This window comes from Aythya marila (genome assembly GCF_965140915.1).
Source record: "Aythya marila genome assembly, chromosome: 1".
Lineage (NCBI taxonomy): Eukaryota > Metazoa > Chordata > Aves > Anseriformes > Anatidae > Aythya > Aythya marila.
In genome coordinates, this window is record NC_139042.1 from 1,357,884 (window position 1) to 1,383,878 (window position 25,995).

General features: G+C 55.6%; 1 protein-coding gene across 1 annotated transcript; it reads right to left on the reverse strand.

Moving 5' to 3' along the window:
- Window positions 1-1,323: 1,323 nt before the first annotated feature.
- On the reverse strand, window positions 1,324-25,731 carry CHRDL2 (chordin like 2). Its single transcript, XM_082758545.1, has 11 exons — window positions 25,643-25,731; window positions 19,141-19,253; window positions 18,726-18,819; window positions 17,779-17,921; window positions 14,828-14,921; window positions 13,650-13,705; window positions 12,264-12,432; window positions 11,155-11,349; window positions 8,348-8,530; window positions 4,130-4,222; window positions 1,324-2,508 (listed from the first exon to the last, which is right to left on the reverse strand). Exons 1-11 carry the CDS (start codon window positions 25,722-25,724, stop codon window positions 2,429-2,431), a joined length of 1,302 nt encoding a protein of 433 aa, XP_082614671.1. The 5' UTR covers window positions 25,725-25,731; the 3' UTR covers window positions 1,324-2,428.
- Window positions 25,732-25,995: the final 264 nt, after the last annotated feature.

Here is a 25,995-nt window from a genome sequence, read left to right on the forward strand (position 1 = left end):
ATGGATGGATGGGTGGATGGATGGATGGATGGATGGATGGATGGATGGATGGATGGATGGATGGATGGATGGATGGATGGATGGATGGATGGAAAAAAGGATGGAAAAAAGGATGGATGGAAGGAAAAAAGGATGGATGGAAGGAAAAATGGATGGATGGATGGATGGATGGATGGATGGATGGATGGATGGATGGATGGATGGATGGATGGATGGATGGAAAAAAGGATGGAAAAAAGGATGGAAAAAAGGATGGATGGAAGGAAAAAAGGATGGATGGAAGGAAAAATGGATGGATGGATGGATGGATGGATGGATGGATGGATGGATGGATGGATGGATGGATGGATGGATGGATGGATGGAAGGATAGGGAAGAGTAGATGGATGGAGAAGGGCAGATGGATGGAGGAACCCATCCATCCACGAGGAACTTCCCCAAAAAACTCATGGGTGCATCTCTGTCTTCTGCAAGGAGGGTCACTTCAGTCGGGTCAGAGCCCTTCCTGCCTCACCACGGGAAGCAGTCCCCCAAAATGCCCGTGGTGAGGCCCTGGCCAGGCTGCCAGGAGCCAGCAGCTGAGATGTGGGGCTGGGCAAGCAGAGCCGCAGGCTCCTCGAGCACGCCCCGAGTTGCTGCAGCCAACACGAAAACGTTTCCTTTTTTCGTGTAAAATTTACGGGGTGCCTTTATGGCAGCATCCCAAAGCAGGGCTGGGGTAAAGGGAGGACTAAAACGCAGCAAAAAGCCTGACCCACAGCAACAGAGAGGGCATCTCCGGAGGTTTTTGGGACCTCCTTTCGTGGTGGGTACGCACGGCACCAAGCCCTGCTAGGAACGAGTTGGTCAGTGGGTTTTTTCCTGGGCAACTTGAACCAGAGCAGCCCCATCACCTGGATGACGGTGCAGGGCTCCCAGCTGCTCCAGTTATCCCCAGTTGTGTGTTTGCTGGGGCTGGAGATGCTTTGCTACCTCCCTGTGCCCTCGTGATGCTCCAGCAATGCTCCTCTGTCCAAATTTGCCTCCAGCTTGAACCCGCTGCCAGCCCTGAACCCAATTCTCAGCCCCAAAACACCATCAGCAAGCGGGGTCAGTGCTGCCCCACGGCAGGATGATGCCCCAGGTGATGCCACAGCTGCTGGGTGAGGGGTCTAAAAATCATCTCCCCAAATCCAGGTGGCCAAAGCAGGTGGCCCCCAGGGTGGGGGATCGTGCCATGCAAGAGTGGGGCCACTTGGCTGCCCCGTGCACCCCCCTCCTGCCAAAATATGGACGTGGGAGAAAGACTGCAGGGAAAGGAGAGCCGGCACAGGAGGGTGAATCAAAAAGACGCTTTAATCAGCTTTATCCGACAGCTCCGGATCTCCAAATAAATAGATTTATCAAAACGGAATAAAACAGGAAACCGGGGATAAATACTTGTACCGAAACAACCTGAAAATCCCCCAAAGCTAGTTCCAGTCAGGGGGGAGAGCGGCGCCGCTGCACGCCCTCCTCCCCACGCTACAGCAATGGTCCTGATGGCCCTTTGGGAGATGTCCCTCCTGTGAATATAGCATGTAGGATAGGATATATATAAATACAGAGCATAGTAACACGCGTAGCAGCAACCTTAGTGCAGTGTTCGGGGTCTCGGAGCCGGTTAAGCTTACATCCTGCGGCGAGAGGGGACAGGGGACAGACGGGGGTGGCACCAGCAGTGGGGTGGCATCGCCCCCGTCCCCCCGAGCAGCAGCTGTGCTGCTGCTGGCCTTGAATTTGTGCCACCACCCTTCTTCTGTGGCCCCAGCTCCTTCTCCGCGGCGTCACCGGTGCCAGCAGGCGCGGCCTCCCGAAAATCGCATCGCTCCACGACCTGCAAAGGGAAAAATGGGAAAGTGCCCCCCCCCAAAAAAAAAAGGGAAAGTGCCCCCCAAAACTCTCCCAGCTGAAACAGAGGAGGAAAGACTTCTGAGGAAATACCCTGTGGGGGATATTCAGCCAAAGAAACCCTTTGCAGCTCGCAGGGCCTCCGAGAAAGGAGGCAGGGAGTTTTTTTTTTCTCTCCTTGCAGGTCACCTTTACGCCGGCAGTGGTACAGAGCAGGGTCTTGCCCTGCTTGGCTGCTGGCTCCTGCTGCTCCTCAGGAGTTCCTCCTCTCTTCACATTGCACCAGGCCTCCCTCTGCTGCCTCTCCCGCTGCACACCCGGCATTTTTGGCAGCAGGGGATGGCCGTGGCCGTGTCTGCTCTCCCCCAGAGCACGGCGGCGGCGGCGGTTCGGTTGGGTTCCTCTGCTGGAGTTGCTGTCCTTTACACTAGTGTACCTCTTATTGCTGTGCCAGTCTACTGAATAATGCGAGTTTTGGGGTTTTTTTTCGTATATATGGGTAGGCGTGTATGTGTGTGTGGGTGTAGATAAATCAATAGCTAGGTTAAAGTTTCTCCTTTTACAAGTTCTTTGTTTCTTTCTCTGGGCTCTCTGTCATCTTCAGCTCCGACGTCTGGGCTCGGAAGATGTTCCAGTGACCTGGAGGAGCAGAGAAGGGCATTTGTTAGCACCCGTTTTCAGTGTTTTTTTCTCAAAAAGACTTTTCCCATTCTGAAATGGGGATAATCCCCTCCACACGTGTTTTAGCTGGAGCTAAAGGGGTCAGATCCAACTCATGGCCAGTTAATGCAGCAGGCAAGCAGCCCCCCAGCATAGCTGGGTTTAGTGTGAGCCCCTTTATTTCAGGGAGAGAAGGGTTTGTGTTTGTCCTCTGACTCTTCCAGAAAGCCAAAATTCATGATTTGTGGCCCATAGTTGGGTGTGCTTCTCTGTACGTCTTGCTGGCACAGGGCAATCGCTGTCAGCCCCATTTTTGGGGGGGGATTGCTCAGAAAAAAACCACATTTACACTTGTTTTTCTGCTGCCACCCCAGCCTTAGCTCCTCTTACAGGGCTTTGCAATGACCTGCAGTGGGGAAAATGCAGCTGAAAAAGGAGGAGAAACCCCCAGGCCCCCCCTCAGCACCACCAGTGGGCTGCAAACTCCCTGCAAAGCAAACACAACCCCCCAAAAAGAGGCACCAAGCCCCCAAACCCTCTCCTCACTCCCCCCAAACCCCAAAATTCCCGTGGACCCCCCTCAACCCCAGCGATGCTGGAGGAGGCTCAGAGCCTTCTTCGCATCCCCTCCAGGGGGTCGCCCCCGCGTAATCCCAGCAAGGATTACGCAGCCCAAACGTAGCCCTCCCTGGGGGCATATTTTCGGCCTGAATGAACCTCCTGTGGTGGAGAAATCCCCGGCCAGTCCTTTCCGAGAACATGCGGTGGCAGCAGAGGGATGGTTTCCCAACAGGGTTATTCATCACGGGAAACTGAGGCACGTGCCAGAGACCCCATCCCGGTGCAAAACCCAACCTGGGAGCGAGGGGGCTTGAAAATCCCTCAGGGCTTGGCCAGGAGATGTCAAAAACGGGCTGGAGGTGAAAATAAATCCCCACCTGCCCCAGCCAGAGGTTTTGGGTGGGCTGGTTCGACCCAAGACCCCATCCCGTGGGTGCTGAGCAATGCGGGAGTGGGCTCGATCCCAGCCTGACCCATTAAAGTCTAATCCAGCCCAGGAGAAAAGGCAGCCAGCGGGAAATAGCACGGCAGTTGCGCTCTGCACAGGCACTCTCGGCATGTGCACTGGCATTCCTGCTTTTTGTAACATTTACGCACATCCAAGAACATTAAGAATGATTTTAAAAGATATTTCAGAGTTTGTTTTTTGTTGTTTTTTTTTTTCTTTCAAATCCTTCGCATCATTTTTTTTTTCTCTCTCTTTCTCCCCGTAACGCCAGATGGATTAGATATAAAAATCAAACAGTTTTACGGGCTTTGGAGAGGTGCAGCCTTTGGATTTCACAAGCACGCGCGGCCACTTTTAGCAAGCTGGCTGCCCTTTCCAGTGCCATAAAGTGAAAATGTGACCGCTGACCAGGAGGGCAGGCTCTGCGTGTGAAGGGAGCTCAGCCCTGGCCCCGCTGGGTTTGCACAAATCTTCTCCCCGACGCTTTGCTCTGAATTTGGGCAGCCTCAGAGGCACGGCCAGCGCACGTCAGCAGAGCTCGGGGTGCTGGGGCCAGGCAGGAGGGGAGTTTTTGGGTTTTTTTTTCTCTACCTTCGTCCGTCCTGGTGATCAGCCTGAAGTTTTGTGCTTCTTGCTTGAATTCCTGCTTGCTGATCTTCTTGGTCTGGATCAAGTGAAATATCCCTGCAGAGGGAAATGTGAGGCGTCAGACAGAAAGGACCAGCTGGGGGCTGATGATGAGAAGCTCATCTCGCCCTCCTGAGAGGCGCAGCCCAGGGACAGAGGCACCAGGGATGCACCGGGGTCCTGCCACCGAAACCTGCTGGGAATTTGGGATGTCCAGCCTCCGGGGCTGGCAGCGAGCTCATTTCCAACCAGCCATTACTCACCAAATCGGAACACGGCGTTGCAACACCACGGAGCAGGTGGAATCAATAAGATTTTTGTTGCTCTGGAAAATATCTCGCCCTGGAGGAGCTCTGATCTCCCCCAAACCACCAGGATCAACAGGATCCCAGGTCCCCCCTTTCCTCTCTGCTCGCTCTCCCCCAGTCCCCACCCGTGGGGACACCGCAGAGCCCCCTCCATCCCCGAACACTTCCCTTTCCTCGAAGCAGCCAGCACCAAGATTTTTCCATTCCTTTGCCCCCCAGCCCTAAAACTCCTCCGGGACAGGAAATCGGGACTGACCTCAGCGCAGACGGATGGCTCTGCCCGCGCCAGCACCGTCCCGTTAGGAGAAGGGGGGGGGTTTTGACTGATTCAGAGCTCTGACCCGAGCAAAGCAGAGCGTGCATTTAGCAACGGAAGCGACCTTTCCGTGGGATTAGGGCTCGTGATATTCCTCTTCGCCCGCAGGCGTGACGAAGGGGGGCAGGTATGCCTGGCGCATCCTTCCCCGCGTCTCGCCCAGCCTCTTCCCGTGCGCCCAGCATCTCGCCGGGGGCGGCGTGGTCCCCTCGTTTGGGTGAGAGCCCTTCCCTCTCCCTTCCCAGCAGCAATTACGCACGGAGAGGGCACGTAACGGCTGGGAAGCGATGTGTATAACCGAGATGTTGCGGGCTGTGGAAAATGAGCACAGGAAGTTAAAGTACAGCGGGAGAAATATGCGGCCGGCCGGGCTATTAATAAGCCCTTCGAGTGGGTCAGGAAAAAGGAGTCCTACCAGTAAGAAAAGAAGGTACTGGATGGGGATAATAAAACTGTTAATGACGCAAGGAAGGCACAAGTGTTCAATAAATCCTCCTGGTCTATACTTAGAAAGGAGCAGGAGGGTGTGCTTGTAGCTCCCGTGGCTGATGAAGCACTTTCCAGCACATTAGTAACCAGGAGGCTATTTTAAACAAAAGCCACAGGAGATAAACATCTTTTAATCAACCGACCAAGATAATTTTCACCCGAGAGCCCCCGGAGAGCTGGCTGAGACCTTTGGCCGCCGGATGGTCACTGCAGACAAATGCCAGGAGCTGGGGAGCTGCGGAGGAATGAGGACGTGGAGCACGGAGGGTGCGAGGTGGTGAGGATCTGAAAAGCCCACCGGCCATGGAAAAGCCAGCACGGGATGGAGCTGGTGAAGAACGAGAGCATTTTGGGGTGGTGATGGCTGGTTGGTGCCATTTCACAGCCAGCAGAAGCTGCCCAAAGACCCTGGCTCTTATGGGATGAGATGGGGAGAGGCACCGGGGCTGTCCAGCACTCATCACCCTTCTTGGTGCTCTCCACCCTGCCTCAGGACCAAACCCAGATAGATCCCAGTATCAGGGAGCACGAGGAATGAATTAATGACCAGAGGCAGCAATCCATCCTTGCTAATTTTGGAGATGGAAGGGAGAGAGAGGCTCTTCCACAGAGGTGTTCTGCCCGTCCTAAAACGCGTGGATGGGACCAGTTGGTCCACGTGGGGACCACCGTGGCTGCAGAAATGCGGCAAGTTGTGCCAGGCTGGGAGCGAAGTCTCAGGAAAATGGTGTCAGGACTTGCTAAATTATGAACAAAGTGGCCATTTCTACAGGGTTCAGCCTTAGAGGAACACCAGGCAGCGTCCTCACCCAAATTGTGCTGGTACAAGCCATGTCTGTGCACTACAGACCTCCGAAAAGTCCCCAGGGAGAACACGGACCCGAGAGCATCAGCAGGTGGATGGAGACGTGGGTGCACGTGTGTAGGAGACCCAAACCAGGAGGATGCAGAGGAGAGAGCTTTGATCGGAGCCCTGTGCTCTGATTTGGGCTCTGCACTTAAGAAAGACACAGAGGGAGCCCAGAGCAAAGACACAGGAAGGACCAAAGGACCAGAAATTGCTGACATCAAGGGAAGACTGAAAAAAAATGGAGAGGGCACGGGCAGGAGCTGGTGGCATCTTCAAATTCATCAGGGGAGAGGAGTCTGCTTTGTACCCAGAGCGAATGGGAAGAGCTGGAGCTGCAGGGAGGCTCCGTGTCAGGAGAAGAACCCTACAGAAAGGGTTTGTGGCTCTGGATCCCAGAGTTTCCGTGGCAGGAGACCTTCAAGCACGCACCCGGCGTGAGGGCACGCCGGTGTGGTGAGACAGAGGGAATCGCTGGTGGGCCTGGACTGCAGGGTTTCAGGAGAGAAAGGAATTTTTTGGGTGTTGCCTAATGCACAGCCTGGCGGGGTAAACATGAGGAAGAGGTCCTTGGGGTTTTGCACCTCCACGTACAGCCAGGCATCCACGAGGAAGCAGATGACACAGCCTCTGAACCACGCCGATCCCATCCATTCCTTTTTCTGTCTTCTAATCCCTTCTCCAAAACATCCGAAAGTCAAATTTCAAACCCCTCCAAGCCATCCGGACCCCCTAAAAACACGGGGGAGCCCCCACCACGACCCGTGTGAGCTGGGCCAAGCTTGGGGCTGGGCGTTGCTGCCAGCTTCTCCTGCTGAGTCCTGCCCCGTGGAGGCACCGTCCCAGCACAGGAACGGAGGAGGCCACGTAGGTTTGGTACAAAGGCAGCTGGCCGGGCTCCAGGCGTGCCTCGCAGGCTCTTTTCTCCACACACGCTGCTCTGTTGGTAGAGTGATGGACCATGGAGAGGTGGAATCCATATGTGCCTGAGCTCATGCTCCTTTCCCAATAGTAACACTTCCCTCTGCCAAGCAAAAGAGCTGTGTTGGCCTCGGGGACAAGGGCCTCCCCTGTCCTTGGCTGGCAGGGCTCGGGAGCTCCGTGCAGAGGCGAAGCTTTTGGCCTGGGAAGGTGGCGAGAAGGTTTGGGTGGTGACCTCTGCCAAGCGGCGAGGAGAGGAAACGGTGGGGCCCAGACAGTGCAGGCTCAGAGCTGTCCTCCAGCTACAAGGTGCCATTGTGAGGGAGCCTTCGGCGTGGTGGGGGGAGGACGGGGCGAGGGGCAGCGTGCAGGACGGAGGAGGGCAGGGGGAGGATGGAAACGCGGTGACGGCCACGGCTCCGCATCTCTGGAGGTGATTTCTTTGATTGCTACCCACGTGTGGCCATCCTAGGAGGCTGGGAGGCCAGCCAGAGGACTCCTCTGGGAGCAAGGTGAGACACAAAAACACCCAGGAGACCCAAATATCTGCTCACAGAGGTCCACGAGACACCCAGCTCCATGGACCTCGAGTGCCCGAGGTTTTGCAAGGGGTGGAGAACCTCCGATGGAGGCTCAGGGTTGGGTCTTGCTTTGGGCACCCAAAAACCAAGCACAAATCTCTACTGGACCACGCATCTTGGGTGGAGACAGGGTCTGCACAGCTGGGTGTGTGGGCAGATCGGTGTCATTTCACGGGTTACGTGCCCTGCTCTGACTGCTGGAGGACACGCCAACCTACGGGTCCAAATCCAGGCTGGGGAAAACTCATCGTCCCCGCACGCATTTTGTGGAAGCTCTGCAAGCTTTGTTCCCAGCAGTGGGAGGACTGGGAAAAAAAAAAAAAAAAAAGGAGCAAAAGCTAAGACTGCACAGTGACTGGGAGTGTTTTGGCTTGTTTGTTTTCCGTGCGTGTTTGGCATGGAAGCAGGCAGGTTTTGAGGAACAGCCCCGCAGCCCCCGCCTTGTTTGCCCACGTGCTGTGCCTCCGGGTAGTGTTACAGCGTGCCACTGGGTACACTGGGACCAAGAGTGGTTTCCAAGCCCTGGTTTGCATGCAATGACAGCAAGAGAGTGTGAAAGGGAGGGTTAGGAACGCCAGCCTGCTGTCAGCAGGTTTCGACTCACTACGCGAGGTCTGGAGCACCGCTAGAAAAAGCCTGAAAAGTTGAACAACGCTTGGAAAGCACCGCATTTCTGCACGCACTCTCGCCGTCGCTGGCTGGTTTCGTTACGGGACTCACCTTTAATCAGCTTCCAGTTGTAGATTTCCACCTCTTCAGAGGGCTCCTTCTCGATTGCGATCGTCCTCAGGACCTCCTTGGAGGTCTCGGAGCTCGGTGGCACGAACATGTACACCAGGACGCGGTTGGGGTTCTTGCCACATTGGGCGGTGGCGATTTCATCTGTGGGTTTGACTCTGGTTTCTGGGGACAAAGGAGAGCAGAGTTTATTAATTAGGGCCGTGCAGAGGGGCGGGAAGGATGGAAGAGGCCACCTCAGCCCCCAGGGGTGGCACCTCGTTGTGCCTGATGCTGTGGGACATCGCGTTGCTCCCCAGAGCTGGGAGATGGCTCAGAGCTGGGCTGGGATCCTGACAGCCCCACAACACCCGCACCAGGGCTGGAAGCAAAAGGCGACGTTGATATAGGATCCGTAGACCTGCTCACCCCCATATTTTCTATCCCCTTTAGTTTTGGGACCAGCAGGGACGGGGCAGGGTGCTGTGCTCCACCTGGACCCCCCAAACCCACCGCGGGGAGCTCGGTGCCATCGCCACGCAGCGAAAACCCAGGCTGGGTTCCCTGCTCCATGTCCCGGAGAAGCAACGTCAGCGAAGCGGAGAGGGACGAGCCCACAGCACGGGAGCCAGGGCTGCGGCTGGGCTGCCTGGGCACAGCGCCCGTCCCAGCCCCGTGGGTGGGCTCAGCCCCAGCCCCAGCCCCTTCCCCGTACCCGCGCTGAGCTCTTTCGGCCCCGGACGCCACCGCCGGGGACCCCAGGGGGATTTCTTCAACACCCCCCGTTGGAGAAGAGCCGCTAATTTTCTTGTTGTTGTTGCTTCTGGAGTAATTAAGAATCCCCCATGGTTTTGGAAGGAGATTTATTGCCTTTGGTTGTGGTCCTTGGAACGCAGAGGAGCTCGGCTCGGCTGAATTTAGCCTTGTTCTCCCAGTCGTTTTGGATGCTGGAGCTTTTCACACTACTCGAAAGAAAGTTGGGCTATAAATAGACACGTGGGGTTTATTTTAGTAGGACGGTTATTTTGGGCCCGATTCTGCTCTCCCCATGCTTTCTGGGGTGGTCCTGAGCCACTCCTCTCATCCACCAGGGCAGAGGGGATGGGAATCCCAAATTAACGGGATGCAGAGTGGGATTTTTTCAGCAACCAGAAGAAAAGCACTCAACCCTGCAGCCCCAGCGTGACCCAACATGGGATAATCACGGCATTTGGGTGCAGGGTCTCCATCCCTGACCACCAAACCTCTCCTCCTCCAAGGCTGCTCGCTGCATGGCTCGAGGCAGCCCCACATCCTCCTTTGGTAAGGAATTAAATGCTCTCGCAGGTACAAGAGGTGTTCAACAACCTCGGAGCTTCACGCCGGAGCCACTCGATGGCCAACGGTGTGCAGCACGTTGAGGAGGAGGAATAAAGACCCAGAAAGCAGTCGGTGTTTCTCTCCAAGCTCCCACGTACAAAGGAGCACGAGGAGGGCAGTCATGGAAAGTGCCCGGAATTAGAAGACGGGCGAAACCTCCGTGCAGTGAAGCAAGGGACAAGCATGTAGCTTGGCTGAGCGGGGTGTGTGTGTGTGTGATTGCTATCTGTGAGTACTGGAAAGCAAGAAAAAAAAAAAAAAATCGTTTTGGCTGGGTCGGAGTGTTTAACTGGAAATAAATGAAGACTGAAGAGCAGACAAGATCCCAGCAGAGAAAGCTGTAGGCTTTAAACCGGAGAGACCTGCTATAATGGGAACGCAAGACTGGAAGGGCTCTGCTCAGTCATCACATCCCATTCCCACCAGGCACCACGTCATAAATCCTGCTCATAAACATATCACAAACCTTATTAAAACAAGCTGAGCTTCTGCCCTTCGCTCCCCAGGGGAGGCCGTCCCAGCACCTCCCTGCTTGGCAGAAGGGAAACCTCAAAAATCCCAGCTGAAATTATTTTGCAGCCTGCTTGCCCCCATTCCTTGATGTGATAACGTCCTTCGCTTGCTCTCCCTGGCGAGACCCCTCCGTGAAACCACCCCAAAAGAGCTCATCAAAGATGACCCAGCAATTCCTGCATCTGCAGCCAGGCTCGGGGAGGCTCAGGTCTCTCTAGGGAAGCAGTGGGTGGTCCATCATCTAAACACCCAATGCTGAATCATAGAATGGAGAGGGATAACCTAGAAAACATTCTCCAGTAGAGAGCAGGAGAAGATCTCATGCCCTGATCTATCTTTTCCAGGACTGTGGTTGCAGATGAATGGCTTTCCAAAGACCTAGAAGCCACGGAGAGACCCAAAACCTATTAAAGATGAAAAATGAAGTCCTCCTCACCGTGTCCCAACCAGCCTGGTCCCACCGGGTACACCCCAATAGCTGTGTGTAACCCGTTCCTTCCAAGGATGGGGATTTTAACCCCAACTCAAACCAAACCATGGGTGCCACAGACACCCCGTACCTGGAGAATCCCCTTCTAATTTCCAACCTGCATTTTTTCAGCTGCCACAATTTAATCCCGTGACTTCGTGTCCCAGCTGGGGCATCATCTACCTGTCTGAGGACTGCTGGCACGCACCTCTTCAGGCATCTTTCTCCAGACAAAAACCACCCAACGCACACAACCTTTTGGGATCAGAGCGGTTCCCTCATTGTGGGGCAGCCCTCCAGGATAGCACAGCCCTTATTTCAGTGCTTGCCCTGCTGAACCTGCTCGCCCAGCCTGAATTCAAGCCTCCAGTGATGTGAAACCCTCCTCACCTCCACACCTAGGGCTTTCAACCACAGCTACACAAAGGAAACGGAAGACAACAGCAGGAGCAGGTGGGATTCCACGTACCTGGACATATTTTACAGCATTTCCCGTCCACTTTCTCGGGGTAGTCACAGGGATACTCCTTGGGGCACGAGATCTTCTGGCAGTCCTGGACACCGTCCCTGCACGTGCACAGGATGCAGGGCAGGAGGCCGTAGAGCCTGAAGACGGGGTGCCACACTTCCCCGTGGGAGTAGGTCTTCCCGTTGTAAACGCAAGCTGGAGGAGACAGAGAGAAGAGCCTGACGCCCCTGGAAGTAAATCCTCCTCCTCTTGGCACGCCCAGGGCCTGCTGGAGCTCGCCACCTTCCACAACATCCCAAATTCCTCAGCCCGCCAGCAGCACACCCGGGGCACGGTGGGCGCGGGGATGTCGCAGCCACCCCGACCAGGAGGTGCCCCAGGAGCAGGGGACGAGGCTCCAGGAGGTGGAGGTGGATGGGGCCGAGCACCCCAGGGGAGGTGAGGGGTAGCTGCGGGCAGGACCTCACCTGTCTCCTGGCTTCTGTGAGCCCAGGGTCCCTCCAAGGCCATCGCCAGCCCCAAGCACAGCAAAGAGTGCCACCTGCTGACTTTTCCATGCAAATTTTTGGAGGTCCCAAAGCTTTCCTCCAGGGCTTCACCTCCAAGGGTTGGGAAGAGCCCTTCTGGAGGCACAGTGGTGGGAGAGCCCCCAGGGGGAGAAGGAACCTGCCTTTCTCCCCTTTGGCTCCATGCAGTTGTCTTCCCATCTTGCCTTCCTGCTCTCCCCTCCAGGGGGATGACGATGGCCCCAGGACAGACCCACCCCATGGAAGGTAGGTGCAAGGAGGACCCCCCTGTCCCTCTGCAACAGGGGGGCCTGGAAGGACCACGTGAGGTCTTCCAGCTGCCCACCTCCCTTCCCAGGTCCCAAAGTCTCCAAAACACCCCAAGGACCGACCTTCCCCTACTCCTGTGGTTGGGGATTCGTCCAGGTTGTGGGACAGGGGCTGGGCCACCAGCTTGGAGATGGCTGGGTGAGGTTGGCTGTGGAGGAGTCTGGTGGCAGCCAGTGGTGGAAAACTGCTGCTGAAACAGCTTCCCTGGGGTCCCGAGGCCTGGAGAAGTCAACTCAGGCAAGGGACAGAGCACCCGGCCCCTCCATCCCTTACCTTTCTTGTGCTTCTCCTTCAAGACGATCTTCACGGTGGTGCCACCTCCTCCCTTGGGTTTGAAGCTCCTGGGAATGAACTCCAGGGAGGAGCTGAGGACGGTGGACGCCGTGGCTCCGAGGGGCTTCCTGCCCATCGCTTCCCCCGAGCACTGGTCTTGCGAGTGCCTCTGGGGACAGGCAGAGAAAAGAACAGGACTCAGACCCAGGCTGTGCTGGAAAAAAACCTCACGGTGCTCTCCGTCAGGATGGGAAGGTTTGGGGACCTTCTCAGTACCATCTAAAGGGTCCTGAGCAGTTTGTGCCAATGCCCTACACGCTGGTGACCTCCTAGGCTGCATGTGGGTCACCTTCCCTCATCGGGACAGCACCCCAAGCCCAACACAGCACCCTCAGGGAGACATTTGGGGTCCTAAAACAGGCTGGGTTATTCTAGACACTCGCTGGGCAGCTTAGGATGGGCATCTGCATGACCCACCCAGGATCAGCGAGGTGAGGACGGGACATATCCTGCCCTCTCACCTGGCTGGCACCACGAACACGGGTGAGGAGCTGCCAGCCAGCAGGACCCAAACCCCTGGAACATCCCAGGCTTCCAAGAGCAGAACGCTGGGACAAGACATGCAGCACAAAGGGTCCCCTTGTGTCTATTTTGGAGGTTTTATAGGTGGTGGAGGTGTGATGCTGGCAGCTCACCCAGCAGTATGGAAAAGGGAAGGGCCAGGAGCTGTAAGTGACCTAATCCCACAGACCTGGCGTGGGCTGCCCAGCTCTGAAATGTCACCCTGAATCAACCCTCGGCAGCCAGGAGTTGCTTTTTCCTTGCTGGGGCTGCTGATACAAACAGCCTGGGGAAGGAATCCTCGTGGCCAGCTCCAGTACTGGCTGTTTTGGGAGCTACAACTTGGGGGAGACACCCCTGAGCCCATGGGGTAGAGGAAAAAAAACAGCATCTAGAGAAAAAGCCCCCAAAGAGGGATTTGGGCCATCTAACTCCATGGGCAAGGATCATATCTGGCTGTTGGTCACCTCTGAAATTGCTCCATTCTCAACTCTCTCAACCCACTGGCCAAGGAGGAGGAGAAGTGCCCAAGATTTCCAGTTCCCACAGGACTTTTGCTCTTCCAAAGCCATCACAGATGCTCCAGAGGAGAGGCCAAGAGTCCTCACCTGGTGCTTTCAGGTTTCAGCCCGTGCTGGTAGCCCTCACCTAGAGTCACCCAAGCACGACTCAACTGCAAACCGAGTATCAGTGGTTCATAGTAGAGCTACTATGGGCTTTTTTTTTATTTTTTCCTTTGGTGAAGGCTATGGCCAAGGGCAAACAGCTTTGTTTGAGCTGTGTTAGAAGCAACGCTCTGGGTTTGAAAATGCAAACGTCACGTACAACACCTCTGTTTAACTGCAGGGGCTCCTCTTCCGCGGACTTCTCGTATGAGCCATCTGCAAGGAAAAAACACAGTCCAGTGAAACGCAGCAGGGCTGGATCTGGATGAGGGTTTGTTCTCTGGGGTCCAGCTGACTAAAACCAGCTCTCTGCAGGGTGCTGGACCCTTGAGAGCTTTGAATATGTAATTCACATCACTAAAAGAAATGGCTTCTCTGTGTCACGTGCCAAAACACTTTTTATTCCCACTGATGGTTAATGAGAGCTCAGCTCCAAAAAAAAAAAAAAGACTTGGCCTTGTAGCCTTCTGAAATTAGGTGGCATGGAAATACCCCAGAGGTGGAGTCTGAGGTGATGGGGATGATCTGGCATTAAATTCAAAGACATCTCTCATAAAACACTGAGCAGATGGCACCAAGTGCAAGGGAAGCTCTGGTGGTGCCCACAGCTCCGTAAAAGTGGGTTTCTTGGTGTCCCACAACCAACCCAATCTGGACCAAACTCTGCTCTTCCCAATGTGCACACTGGTTGCACTGTCTGGCCCTCACCTAGGGCTTTCTGTGGGACCTGAGCTCTTCTGGAAATCTGCCTGTGCTGGAGCAAAACATTCTCCTTCTTTTTGGAGCAACCTCTTTGCTCCTGGTGAACTCAACGAGGCCATACAGACGCCATGAAAAATATTTTAAAATGTCTGTCTTGTTCATGAGGTCATCACAGTCTTAAATATATCACTCCAGCCCTGAAAGTCTTTGATTCTGCAAAACCCAGCGACTTTTGTTTCACCACAAGGAAGAATCAACCCCACATGGTGCTGAGAGGCAACCCCAGCCCAGTTTTCTGCTGACTTTTCAACAGCAGCCAGGAACCCAAAAAAAAAAAAATAGGGGCTGGGGCTATGGGATGCAAGAGGGGAGAGCTTGGAGGAGGCACCAGAGGTCACTCTGTGGCCATGGCCAGGGGGTCACCATTGCCTTCAAGCTTCAGATACATATTTCTGGTATTAAATGAGTTAGGGGAAACAGCAGCAAATTCAGGACTTTGCTTTGGAGAGCTGTGAGAGCGAAGGCTAAGCTCAATTTAGGTGGATCAGGGGTTTTCACTAGGGTTTGACTGTTCTAGAAGCTTCCCTAGAGCACCAGCAGCGTGCAACATCCCTACGGGGTCCGTGCCCCCCTTACCTTTGCAGACCTGGCAGCAGGAGTCCGGCACCGTGAGGGGAGAGGAGCACAGCAGCTCCGGGCAGGTCACCAAGCCGCAGTAAATCTGGCCTTCCTAGGGGACAGGAGCCAAAAAAAAAAGCATTGTCAGCATTACCGAGGTCCAGACGGGGCTGAATGGTCCCAATATCGGGGTGGCAGCACTTCAAATTGCAGACCCAGCAGGAATCATCAACACCCCAAAAAGCCGTCCTCAAATATCACTGACCAATGACTAAAAGCTGAGAATCTGCCCTGCCGTGCTCTTCATCCAGCATCCTACCCCAACACGGGGTAGGTAGCGCCTCGTCCTCGGGCTTCGTTAGCACCACCAGCTCTGAAACAGCCACCACAGATCTGCAAACTCTCCGTAACACCAACTCAGAGCAGCACAAGGACCCGTTCCCTGACAGATCCCAGGACGAGGACCTGCAGGAGGTAGGGGGAGAGGGGAATCGGGGTGCTGAACCCTTTGTTTTGGGCGATTCAGTAACACCAGAAGCAAGCACAAAGGCACTGGGCCAAGAGCTGCGGGTGGATGTTCAGGTGCAGACTCTCTTCCACTGGCTTGGTGGTTGCTTTGGAGAGAATTTGTAGTGAAACCAGCTGAAAACCATGAGCCAAGGCCAGTCTTGACCTAAGCGCATCCCGGTCCCGCTTGGGTCAGCAGATCAGCAGCCTTTTGGGTTTTGCTGCCTTGCAGAAGGGTTGGCGGGGATGTTGAGCAGTCCAGAAGCAGAGCCCAACAACGAGGCCACACAGGAATTTCCTCCAGGGTGCCACCAAGCTCTCAGGGAATGGAAAGCAAGAGGTCAACCGAGGATGTCCTTAAAAACTAAATCACAGCAGCTCCTTCTGCCACCAAAGGGCCAAGCCACCACGAAGAGGAGGCAGAAATCTGGTGGATCTCGTGGAGGTCACTGCAAACAAAACCCTTCAGGGACCTGCACGTGGGTCAGACCTGCAGGGAGCAGGGCTTGGCCAAGGAACCACGTTCTCCTTCCTCCTTCTGCCGCAGCGAAGACCTGCCCTGGGCGGGAGAGATCACGTCATAAAAAAAAAGCAGGATTTGGGCTGGAGGCCCCGGTCTCAGGACGGTTTTCAAAGACGTTTAGCCCAGCTGTTCCCGCAGCTGTTCTAACAGCTGACAACATCAGACACAGCCCGGCAAGACCCCACTGCTGCAAGGCTCACAGTCATCCTTTTATTTTCCCCTTTGTATCCAAGGCATTATCCCAATAAACAGAGGCTGAGCGAGAGCCAGTGCCTCCGAGCGGGACCAGCAGGTCCTGGTGATGGTGGGGTTGGAAGCAGGGCCACGTGGGCACTCACAGTTGCATTTGAGGGCTCTTGAGGGCTCTTTCCATGGTGTTTGTCCCCACCAGAAGGCAATCTGGCATCCAGTTGGGGTCGGTAAGAGAGGAACCAGCCTCAGAAGCTGTATAAAAGCTGTAGGAGTTGGACTCCACGATCCTCGTGGGTTCAGGTCAGGTTATTCCATGATTTTCTGATAATTTCCAAGTGTAAACTCTTGCCACCTAGCTCCCAGCACCTTGCTCCCAGGCTCGCACAGACCCCAAGGGCTCAGGCCAGGTGTGCCAGGTATCGCAGACACTGCAGTAAAAGCAAGCATCAGCTGATGGTAACCAGCACGTGCATGCTCCTGGCATGGAAAAATTAGGTGGTTTGGGTTCTTTCACTGCTCTTTTCTTCCCTGGCCGAGCTCAGAATAATTCTTTGCTGCAAGCAAAGCACAGCCCAGTGGAGCCTGGAACCATCAGTGCCGTCTGTGCCACCCTTTTTTTTACGGCAGCGTCCAAGTCCAGCACTTTCTGACTCCCTTTCTTGCTGCCTCCAGAGGAAAAAGAACTCCTCCAGCCATCTCCTGACACTCAGCTCCTGGCTCTCGCAGCCCACGCTCCGCACACCTTCAGCATCACCTCCATCCAGGCTGCTTCCTTCCCCCCTCCGAGTGATTCTTGCTGCTTTTCGACAGGTTTCTGCAGGATTCCAGCCCGCGGGAGAGGGCTGGGCAGAGCAGAGCCAAGCTTCATCTCAGGAGACATCGCTGGGGGGCTCAGGGAGGAGAAAAATCCCTGCAGGGCTGGTAACAGGTAGCAGAAAAGCAATCCATCACGGTGATAGATGCTGAGGGCCTCACAGCATCCCTGCCACTTTTCACAGTGACAGGATGGCCTCCAGACCTCAGGAAGGACAGAGCAGATGAGCTGATTGGGACCAGCACTGAAAACCAGCAAGCAGCAGTCCCTGCAACGCAGGGTAAAAGGAAGATGCCTCCCAAAAATGTTTTTCAAGCCCTGGGTTCTGCTTCCGATTAAATCCAAGCACGTGGGATGAGGATCGCCAGGAGCCTGCCCGTCGCCATCCCTGACTGCCAGGTTTTTGCAGAGGATGCCCCCACCTCTCTGCCACCACCCCCAGCACCCAGCAGGGGCTGGGAGCCACCAAATCATTTCTGGAGCTCAGCTCAGTCCCACCAGCCCCACGCCAGGCTCAAGATCCAAGATTTTCTGACGCCCAAGAGCTGGCCCCTCACGTCCACATCACCTCGCAGGCGGGTTGAGCTCTCCCAAATCCCCCTTGCTACAAACTCATCGGCTTCGTGCAGGTGCAGGAAGGCTTCCAGCTGTCTTTTTTTTGCCTTGAGATGTCCCAGTGGGGCAGGTGGGACAGCTGGATGCTGCAGAGACCAATCTCCATCTCCTGGGACAAGGTTTTGCCCCCTGCCCACCCTAAGGAGCCCTGTCTGTGCCAGCCCTGAACCCATCCATGGGATTTCCAGCTAATAAACGGTGCGACCAGATCTTCAGGCTCAGCACAGCAGAGGTTTTTAACCCAGGAGGACATCGCAGGGGTGCAGGAGAAGACCCCAAACCCCCTCCCCACCTCCCGTGGGCTCCCCAGAGGCTTACGGAGCAGCTGCACTGCACACACTGGTTGGGCTGGCGGCTGGGGAAGAGCTCGCTGGTGGTGAACATCTCGCCCTGCTGGTACGTCGTCCCGTTGTACTGGCAGGACCTGGCAGGTGCCCGGAGCCCAGAGGGAGAGTTTGGCTCTGGAAAAGAGGATGAGAGAGCAGCGGGGTGAGAGCCAGCCCCTGCCAGCATGGATATTCAGCAGATCTCCCCCCCAAACCAGCCCCAAAGGACCAGGACCTTCTACACGCCCCAAAAGCTGGTGGGGAATGGGGCTGCCCTGACCACGCTGAGCTCATCACAAAGGTGAAACCCAGGCAAATGTCATTAATTTTTAGTGGGATTTAATTACCCATGGGAGAAGCCCTTTAGATCTGGCTCTGGCTGATGTTGGAGGTGATCCCATTCAAGGCAGGGAAAAATTCAAGAATTTTATGCAAAATCTTCAAAAATGTTCATTTTTTTTTCTGCATCCAATACATTTTGAAGGCTAATGATCCGGTTAACATGCTGGCTTCTGGTTTGTCACTGAGCTGTGAGCTGACATTTTCTCCCTACAAGGCTTCCCAGGATGGGGGGAGCTGGAGGAGGTGGTCTGTTAAAGGGTCCTTTCACATCAAAGTGACACTTTGGGGGGAAGGCAAGAGCGATGAGGGCAGTGGTCACTGCTGCTGTCCACCATGCCTCAGTTTCCCAGCTTTTTAGAGCTCGTTAGCCTGTTTCTTTGGCATAAAAACCCAGGAGGGGACAAGGATGTTGTGTGTCCATGGCCCAGCACTGGCGTGGTGACCCCAGGGAGCGACCCACCCCCAGAAGGGATTTTTTTGTCTCCTTTTCACAGCTACAAGCCCCAGCTGTGCCAGCTCTGGGGGATGGGATCGTCTGACCATGAAACAATTCCCCCCTGGCTCCTGTCATCCCCTTCCCAAGGGACATTCCCCTACCGAGACACCGCGGGCAGCACTGCTGCGGGTCCGTGACGGGGCTGGCGCACTGCAGAGCCGGGCACTGGATCCGATAGCACCTGGTGTTCCCATTCTGGGGAGAGAAAAAAAAATGTGTTTTTTTTTTTTTCCATCTACACATTCACCCCAAGAGGAAAGAAAGAGCTTCCCAAAGTTGCCCCTTTCTTGGCCTTTCTCTAGAGGGCTCGGCAGAGGAGGAGGACAACTCCCTCATGAGGTCAGCCCAACACCTACGGGGGCACGTGGGGCTTTATCCAAGTGAAATATATCAAACCAATGTCCCTATGGGACTGGAAGGGGTTTCTCTGGTCAGATTAGACCCCAAAACCAGCCCGTAGCGCCCTGAGGTGGTGGCACCCTGCTCATTTCTTGGGGCACCCTGCCCGGGACGTACCTCGGAGCAGCTGCAGCGGATGCAGTACATCAGCCCCTGGGGCTCCAGGTAGGGGTGCCAGCTCTCTCCTGGGCTGTACTTCTTGCCGCTGAAGTCACAGAACATATCCGGCCCTAAAAAACAACGGGGAGAAGCTACATGAGAGAAGGACAGCCCCAGGGACAGCTCTCTTCCCTCTGTGATGAGCAGAGCAAGGAGGGATCGGTAGCTGCGTGCCATCACCCACGAGAAGCTGATGGTCACATCCCATCCACCAGCCCAGACCCGGAGACACTCCCCCAAAATCCATCTTTTTGCCACGTTTTTGCCTGTTTCTTTAGGCTGGGACCCCTCTGACCAAAGGGCAGCTGTGCCGTGCAAGCTGGACTGCCCTTGCAGAAATTAGTCGTCCCTCTGAAACGTTTCGTTTGGAGTATAAAATATTTGGAGCATAAAACATGCTCATTTGGAGATGGAGAGGTGTCTTCAGGGTGACTCCCCAGGACTGGATTTCCCCCAGAAAGGCCAGAAGGTGGGGGAGAGAGGAGGAAGCTGAACACCAGCCCTTCAGCAGGATCTCGAGTCCTCAAGTCCTGAGGACGTGCGGCTCCATAATCACCACCACCAACCCAGGGCTTTGGCCAGAAAGCCCAATTCAGCCATCCTCAATGTCTACACCTAAAAGCATCGCCTGACCCTACAGGGCCGAGCTCCAGCCCCATGTAGGTCAGGCCTACACGAACCTGGACCCCATAAGTCCACCGCAGCCTGGTGGCTGTCCCCGTGCCGTGTCCCCAAACCCCAAAAAGCTGGAACGACACGCTGCTGCTTAGGCCCTTTGGTGAATAAGCACACGCCTGTCCGTGTGTTATGAGTGGTTTAAGTGCTTACAGCCCCACTGAAAACCGAAGGTGATTTAAAAGGTTATGTCATCGAGGGGATTTGAGGTAGTTGGGGCGATTATGTTGCTGGAAGGCAGCTGAGATGTTTACGCTCCCTGAAGTATTTACGGGCCTTTAAAACCTTACGGCGCCCTGGGGGAGAGGGCAGAGGGGAGACAGCTGTTTGCCGAGGCACGGTGCCCAGCTCCTGCTGCCGAAGCTGGAGATGTCACGTCCTTAACGCCAGCATTTCTCCCTCCGACCAGGTAAACCTCATACGAACACGTTTCGGTGGGCTGCCGTCCCTCCTGAAGCTCCTGAGCATCCTCAGGATGAAGCCGAGGGATGCTCTGCTATGAGCAGATCCTCCGCAGCTGCTGGGAAAGGGCAACCCTAGGGGTTTCCCAGCAGCTCTGAGCTCCTCCTTGAGGTGCTGGGTTCAAGCATGAGTTTCTCCAGGTTGCACCTTCCAAGCAGGTGGCCACCAGGTGTCCAGACCGCCTGGCCCAAGCTCAGTGCGGTGGGGCCAGCACTGCATCTGGAGAGGTGGAGATCTGCAATGATTTTCAGGTGGATGCCATCAGTGTCAGGCTGGGGCACTCTCCTTTCACCTCTCTTGCCTCTACAGAGTCTTCATAGCATGCTCCAAACCTCTGACAAGTCAGCAAACCCCTATTCCTGGCCATCCGTGCACCGGCTTACAGCAAAGCATGCAAAAATGCAGAGTGCATGGCTGGAAACTGCAAATAGCAGGGAGAGAAAAAAATATATTAAAAAAAAACTCATCATCACTTTGCAAAAGGGTGAGAAAATGACTTCATTTTTCCCTGCTTGCAGCATCTTCGTGAATTATGCTGAGGGTGAAGAAATCAAGTTGCCTCCATGTGACACGGCCCCACTCGGCTCGCAGGCTCCCATGCCAGTTGGCTGCTCCGTTCAAACATTTAATCACTTGCCTTTCACAAGTGGAGCCCTGGTTTGGGTCCAGCCCTCGAAAGCAGCCTGATTCATGTCTGCAAAGGGCCCGCTGGTAAAATTAAAGCCGACTGGCAGCGCTGGGCAGCAGCAGACGCTTGTCCGCATCTCAGCAGCACTATGCCGCCTATTTGGCAAGAGGCGCGCACGTGTTTGGTTAAAAGCAAGCTGGGGTGGATGGAAGGAGGAGGCTTAAAAGCTGGAGGCTCTGGATCATTTCTTCCCATGCCAGGCTAATAATTTCATTTTCAGAGGTCAAGGCTTGGCTATCTTCCCGATTCACTCGGAGGGAAAAGCCATTTGTGGCAGCGCGTCGCTCCCGTGCCTGTCAGCCTCCTCACTTACTGTGTCTTCAGCAACGGCATGCTCACTACAGTCATGCTGCTTTGCTTCACAGAATCCCAGAATCCCAAAATCCCAGAATCTCAGAATCCTAGAATCCCAAAATTTCAGAATCACAGAACTGTAGGGGTTGGAAGGGACCTCCAGAGATCATCGGGTCCAATCCCCCTGCCAAAGCAGTTCCCTACAGCAGGTTGCCCAGGTGGGCATCCAGACAGGCCTTAAATATCTCCAGAGACCCCACAACCTCCCTGGGCAGCCTGTCCCAGTGCTCCGTCACCCTCACCATGAAGAATTTCTTTCCCATATTGGTGAGGAACTTCCTCTGATCCATTTCGTGGCCATTGCCCCTTGTCCTGTCCCCACAGACCACTGAAAAGAGGTTGGCCAAATCCCTCTGCCTCCCACCCCTCAGGTATTTATACACATTGATGAGATCCCCTCTCAATCTTCCCTTCTGAGGCTGAACAGCCCCAGGTCTCTCAGCCTCTCCTCACAGGGAAGATGCTCCAGGCCCCGTATCATCTTTGTGGCCCTCCACTGGACTCTTTCCAGGAGCTCCCTGTCTTTTTTGTAGCCCAGAACTGGACACAGCACTCCAGATGAGGCTTCTCTCATTGCTTCTCACTTTCCAGGGAGGACTCCTGGGCCGTGGAGCATTTTTATGGTTGCAGGACTGAGAATCCAGGCGGAGCCATCCTCCTCCATCCACCTCCGAGACACGACCAGGCCGTGACGTCCTAAACCTGGAAACCCCACACCTGGAGGGGGCCCCACGGCATCAGGGAGCATATTTAGGAAGGGGTGAGCTCCTGGTTGTGAAAACCTCATAAACAGGCCCCATCCAACCACTTTCTGACCAAATACACGAGCCCCCAATACGGGACTGCGCCCTTCAGAGCACCATTATGGGCTGTAGGCCTCCCTGGCCACCAGCCGCTTTCTGAGGTGGCTTCAGCCCTGTCCTGGGTGAGGAGCATCTGCTTAAACCTCAAAATGCCCCAGGTGGGATCTGGGGCCAGTGGCCCAGCCCCGTTCATGTCTGGAAGCGATCTGGCACAGGCTGTCCCCAACCAGAGCCCACACATTTGGCAGATCCCCCATAGGCACTGCCAACACCATGCTGGGGAGAGTGCCAGGAGCAGGAGCCCGACACCCCCCAGGCAATGCTTGAGGCTGTGCCCAGGCCCTGGCTTACTCTCATTATCATTAATTACCTTCAGTTATCATTAATTATCATTAATTGCATCCTGGGCAGCAAGGACAGTGTGTGATAGATGGGAAGTCTGACAGGGGGTGAGGCAAGAGAGGGCTGGCGCAAAGATCTCTGGCCACGGCGGGGACAGAAAGAAGCAATCGGCCCAGGGAAAGCCTGGGAGGCTTAGGACAGATATTGTGGGACATTTGCCGACTGCCAGAAGATTTAAGCACCACATGAGGCTGTTGAGGAGGCTCTGAGATGCTGTCTGAACCCACTGGAGGAGCATCTCCACGAGACCATCTAGAGACACCAGTCTGAGGTGATAAACCCGACAGCATGGAGAACCCTCTCCCAGCAGCAGGCTGGGAGGACGAGGACGTCCCCATGGGTTTCTCATCCCACTGCATGAACATTTTGGCCACGTTCGGCTGCCAAACCCTCCTTTGCTCAGCTGTGCTCACTTCACTCCCCTCGGGATATGAGGACTGATGCTCGGTGGAGCGTGTTTTTGTGCATTGGGCCCGTGCAAGCCCCTGCCCTCACACCCCCTGCTCCCAGATTGGGGATTCCAGACCTGTGATGAGGATTCTGATGGGTCATGGGGGGCTAAAAGCAGCTTTTACATCCCCAAGGAACCGTTCGCCTTCATGCACCTATCCCCAGCATGGGCTCACAGCCTAAAGCCTGAACCGTGGCTAGAAAGGGGCAAAAACACCCACAAGACCCAAAAGCCCAGAAAACGAGGGTAAACCCACTCCACCCTGCTCACCCCCCCCCAGCCTCGTGCCTCAGTTTCCCCAGCAGGGAGTTTCCCTCTGGATCCCAGCTTTCCCAGCAAGGATGCTGCCAAAAAACACCTCAGGTTTCAGCAAAAACACGACACCTTGCTTGTCCCCATGCCTCTCCATGCCTCTCTCCCTAGCTACAGTGCAGGATTTCTCCGTCCCCACGGCCCCCGTTGTTCCCCAGAGCCCTGCCCCACGCGGGGCACGTCTCAGACGGGCTCCTGGCCCCAGCATTTGGGATGTCAGGCACCTGCCACGCCAGGCGAGCAGTTTGTGCAACGCAGAGCGCAAGTTTTAAGAGCAGCCATAAATAAAGAGAAAAAAAAAAAAAAAAAAAAAAAAAAAAGCACTGTCTGGTACAGAAAGTCCAGGCGCTCCCGTGACAGCCCGGTATTTATGAAGGGCTTAGAACGCAACTTAGCTGCGAAGGGACTGGTTAAAACACATCAGGCTCTTGACATGTTGCATCCTAACGTCTCCGCTCGTGTCCAGATCGCTTCCCACACGTTTGCCTTACTCAGCCCTGGGCTGGACATCTCTTTCTCAGGGCTTTGGGAGCCCAGAAATCCCTGCAGCTCTGCAAACACAGCCTCGTGAATTACCACCGAGCTGCCCAAAGCCGGGGCAGAGGAGCCCAAGGGAAGCCCCGCACCCGGAGCATCCCCGGGGGCTCCAGGAGCAGCAGATGAGGCCCCGTTTCCCTCTGCTCCTCCCCAGGAGGGACACCTGGATGTCCAAATCAGGGTGTGCAGCCCTCACCTCTCCCTTACCGTGGCCACCAGCGGGATTTTTGCTTTTCCTCCCGTTTCCTCCCATCCTGGAGCTCTCCGTCCCTCACCGCCCTGGATTCAAACGCGGTGCGAAGTTGAGAAGCAGGGCAGGCAGAGCCCCTTTCTCCAGAAGCCACCGGGATAAACAAACGAAAAGAGCAACTTCCAAGCTCCTGGGGAAAAGCACTGCCCTGCGCTCTCCAGAGATGCTGGTGTTTAAATGCCCTCAGCCAAAACTTCGTTGCGTTAAGCTGTTGCCGCTGAATTACTCACAGCCGACGGGCTGCAGCACTTTCAGCCCAGTAACCTGTGCCTCCAATATTTTCTCAGCTGAGAGTGTAAATCCCCTAAAATAGCCTGTTTCTATGGGCAAATTCTTCTTTTCTGACTTGCCTCGAAGCCCGAGCCTTTCTGCTTTCTCACCTATTTTTAGCCAAGACACTGTAGGTCTCTTGGCTGATGAGCCTGCTTGCAACCAATTTATTCCTGCCTTCGTTTGTCCCCAGTGTTTGGCCTCGAGAGAAATGGGAGGCAGCGAGCAGAGGAGGTGAGCAGACCCCGTCCCCATCCCACAGCCCTGGTTCTTTGTCACCATTGCCACAAAACCCCCAGAGCTTCCCCCCCAAGCTGGGTCCATCCTCAAACACACCTGGATCCCCCTGGGACCAAGGGCCGTGCCCAGGTGGTTCTGCTCATGAAAATCCCCGATTTGTGCCCAATTTGGGGGCTCTGCTGCCATCTCCAAAGAGCAAACAGCTCGGCAGCATCTGTGTCACCTTCGGGGGACGTCCCCATCCTCCTCCTAACGTGGGTACCACGGCTGGCAGAGCCCTGGTGGAGCAAGGAATCAGACCCATCGTGCAAAAAATGATGCCACTGACCGAGCTCGGCAGATTTTGATAAGAGCAGGGAAGGGAAAAGGACCCAAACTCACTCAGATTTTGCCCTCTGGGGCTCCACACAGCCCTGGGAAGCAGAGGCTGGAAACCTTACCCCGTTCCCTTGTACCCGTGCCCCTCGCTCGCATCCCGATCCATCCACCTGCTTTTCCCCCAGCTCACCCCACATCCAAAACGAGGAACCCAGCGCCCACATTTTGGGGTCCGTGCTCCAGGAGGGCGACTTTCCCGAGAGCCTAACGCAGCGCTGGCACCGGGCAAGCCATAAATCACCCTACCACAGCCACCGGCCCCACGGACTCTCCAGGGATTTGGGTAGCTTAAAGGGGAGAAGAAGTGCAGGGTCATGACGGGACATCTCATCCAAGCCTCCCTTCCCTTCCCCATCCCAAATCATCGCTGGGCGAAGAGAAAAGCCCCCCAGCTTCACTCCGAGGGGGTTATTTCCCCCAAATTCTCATTCCTCCATCACTCCCGGAGGTGAGAAGCAGACGGGACCTGCTCAGGGCTGCAAACGAGCCCCCTGCCCTGCGCGACACCCAGCGCACGACCCCTTTTTCCCCAAGCCCAAAAATTCCCCAATTTTGGGGGGGGCGATGGGGAAACTGAGGCACGGAGGGACACCACGGGGATCACGAATGCAGGCAGGAGGGGAGCGGGGGCTACTTACGAGCCCGGGCTCGGCTCTCGGAGGCGAAGAGGAGCAGCAGGCACCGGAGGAGGAAGGCGAGGGGACCCGCACCGGGAAGCATCGCAGCCCGGCGGTCGGTGCCCCGGGGGGGGGCTTCGCTGCCGGTACCCGGGGGGGGGGTGCCTCGGTCCCGGTGCTGCTCCCGGGAGCTGCCTCGGTCCCTGGGCTCGGGGAAACTCCGATCCCGGTTCTCAGGGGTGTCTCGGTGCCGATACCGGGGTGTTTTTTTTCGGTGCCGGTGCCCGGGGTCGCTCCGGTGCCGGTGCGCGATGTCCCGGTGCCGCTCCCGGGGCGCTGCGCGGCGGTGGCTCGGGGTTGGGGGTGGAGAAGAG

Excerpts from the sequence above, each read along its gene's own strand:
- CHRDL2 (XM_082758545.1), bottom strand. The coding sequence starts at position 25,724 with ATGCTTCCCGGTGCGGGTCCCCTCGCCTTCCTCCTCCGGTGCCTGCTG. Across the intron at positions 14,922-17,778 it reads GTGTGCAGTGCAGCTGCTCC|GAAGGCCAGATTTACTGCGG; the intron begins GTAAGCCTCTGG and ends CCTGTCCCCTAG. Across the intron at positions 13,706-14,827 it reads CTGCTGCCAGGTCTGCAAAG|ATGGCTCATACGAGAAGTCC; the intron begins GTAAGGGGGGCA and ends TTTTCCTTGCAG.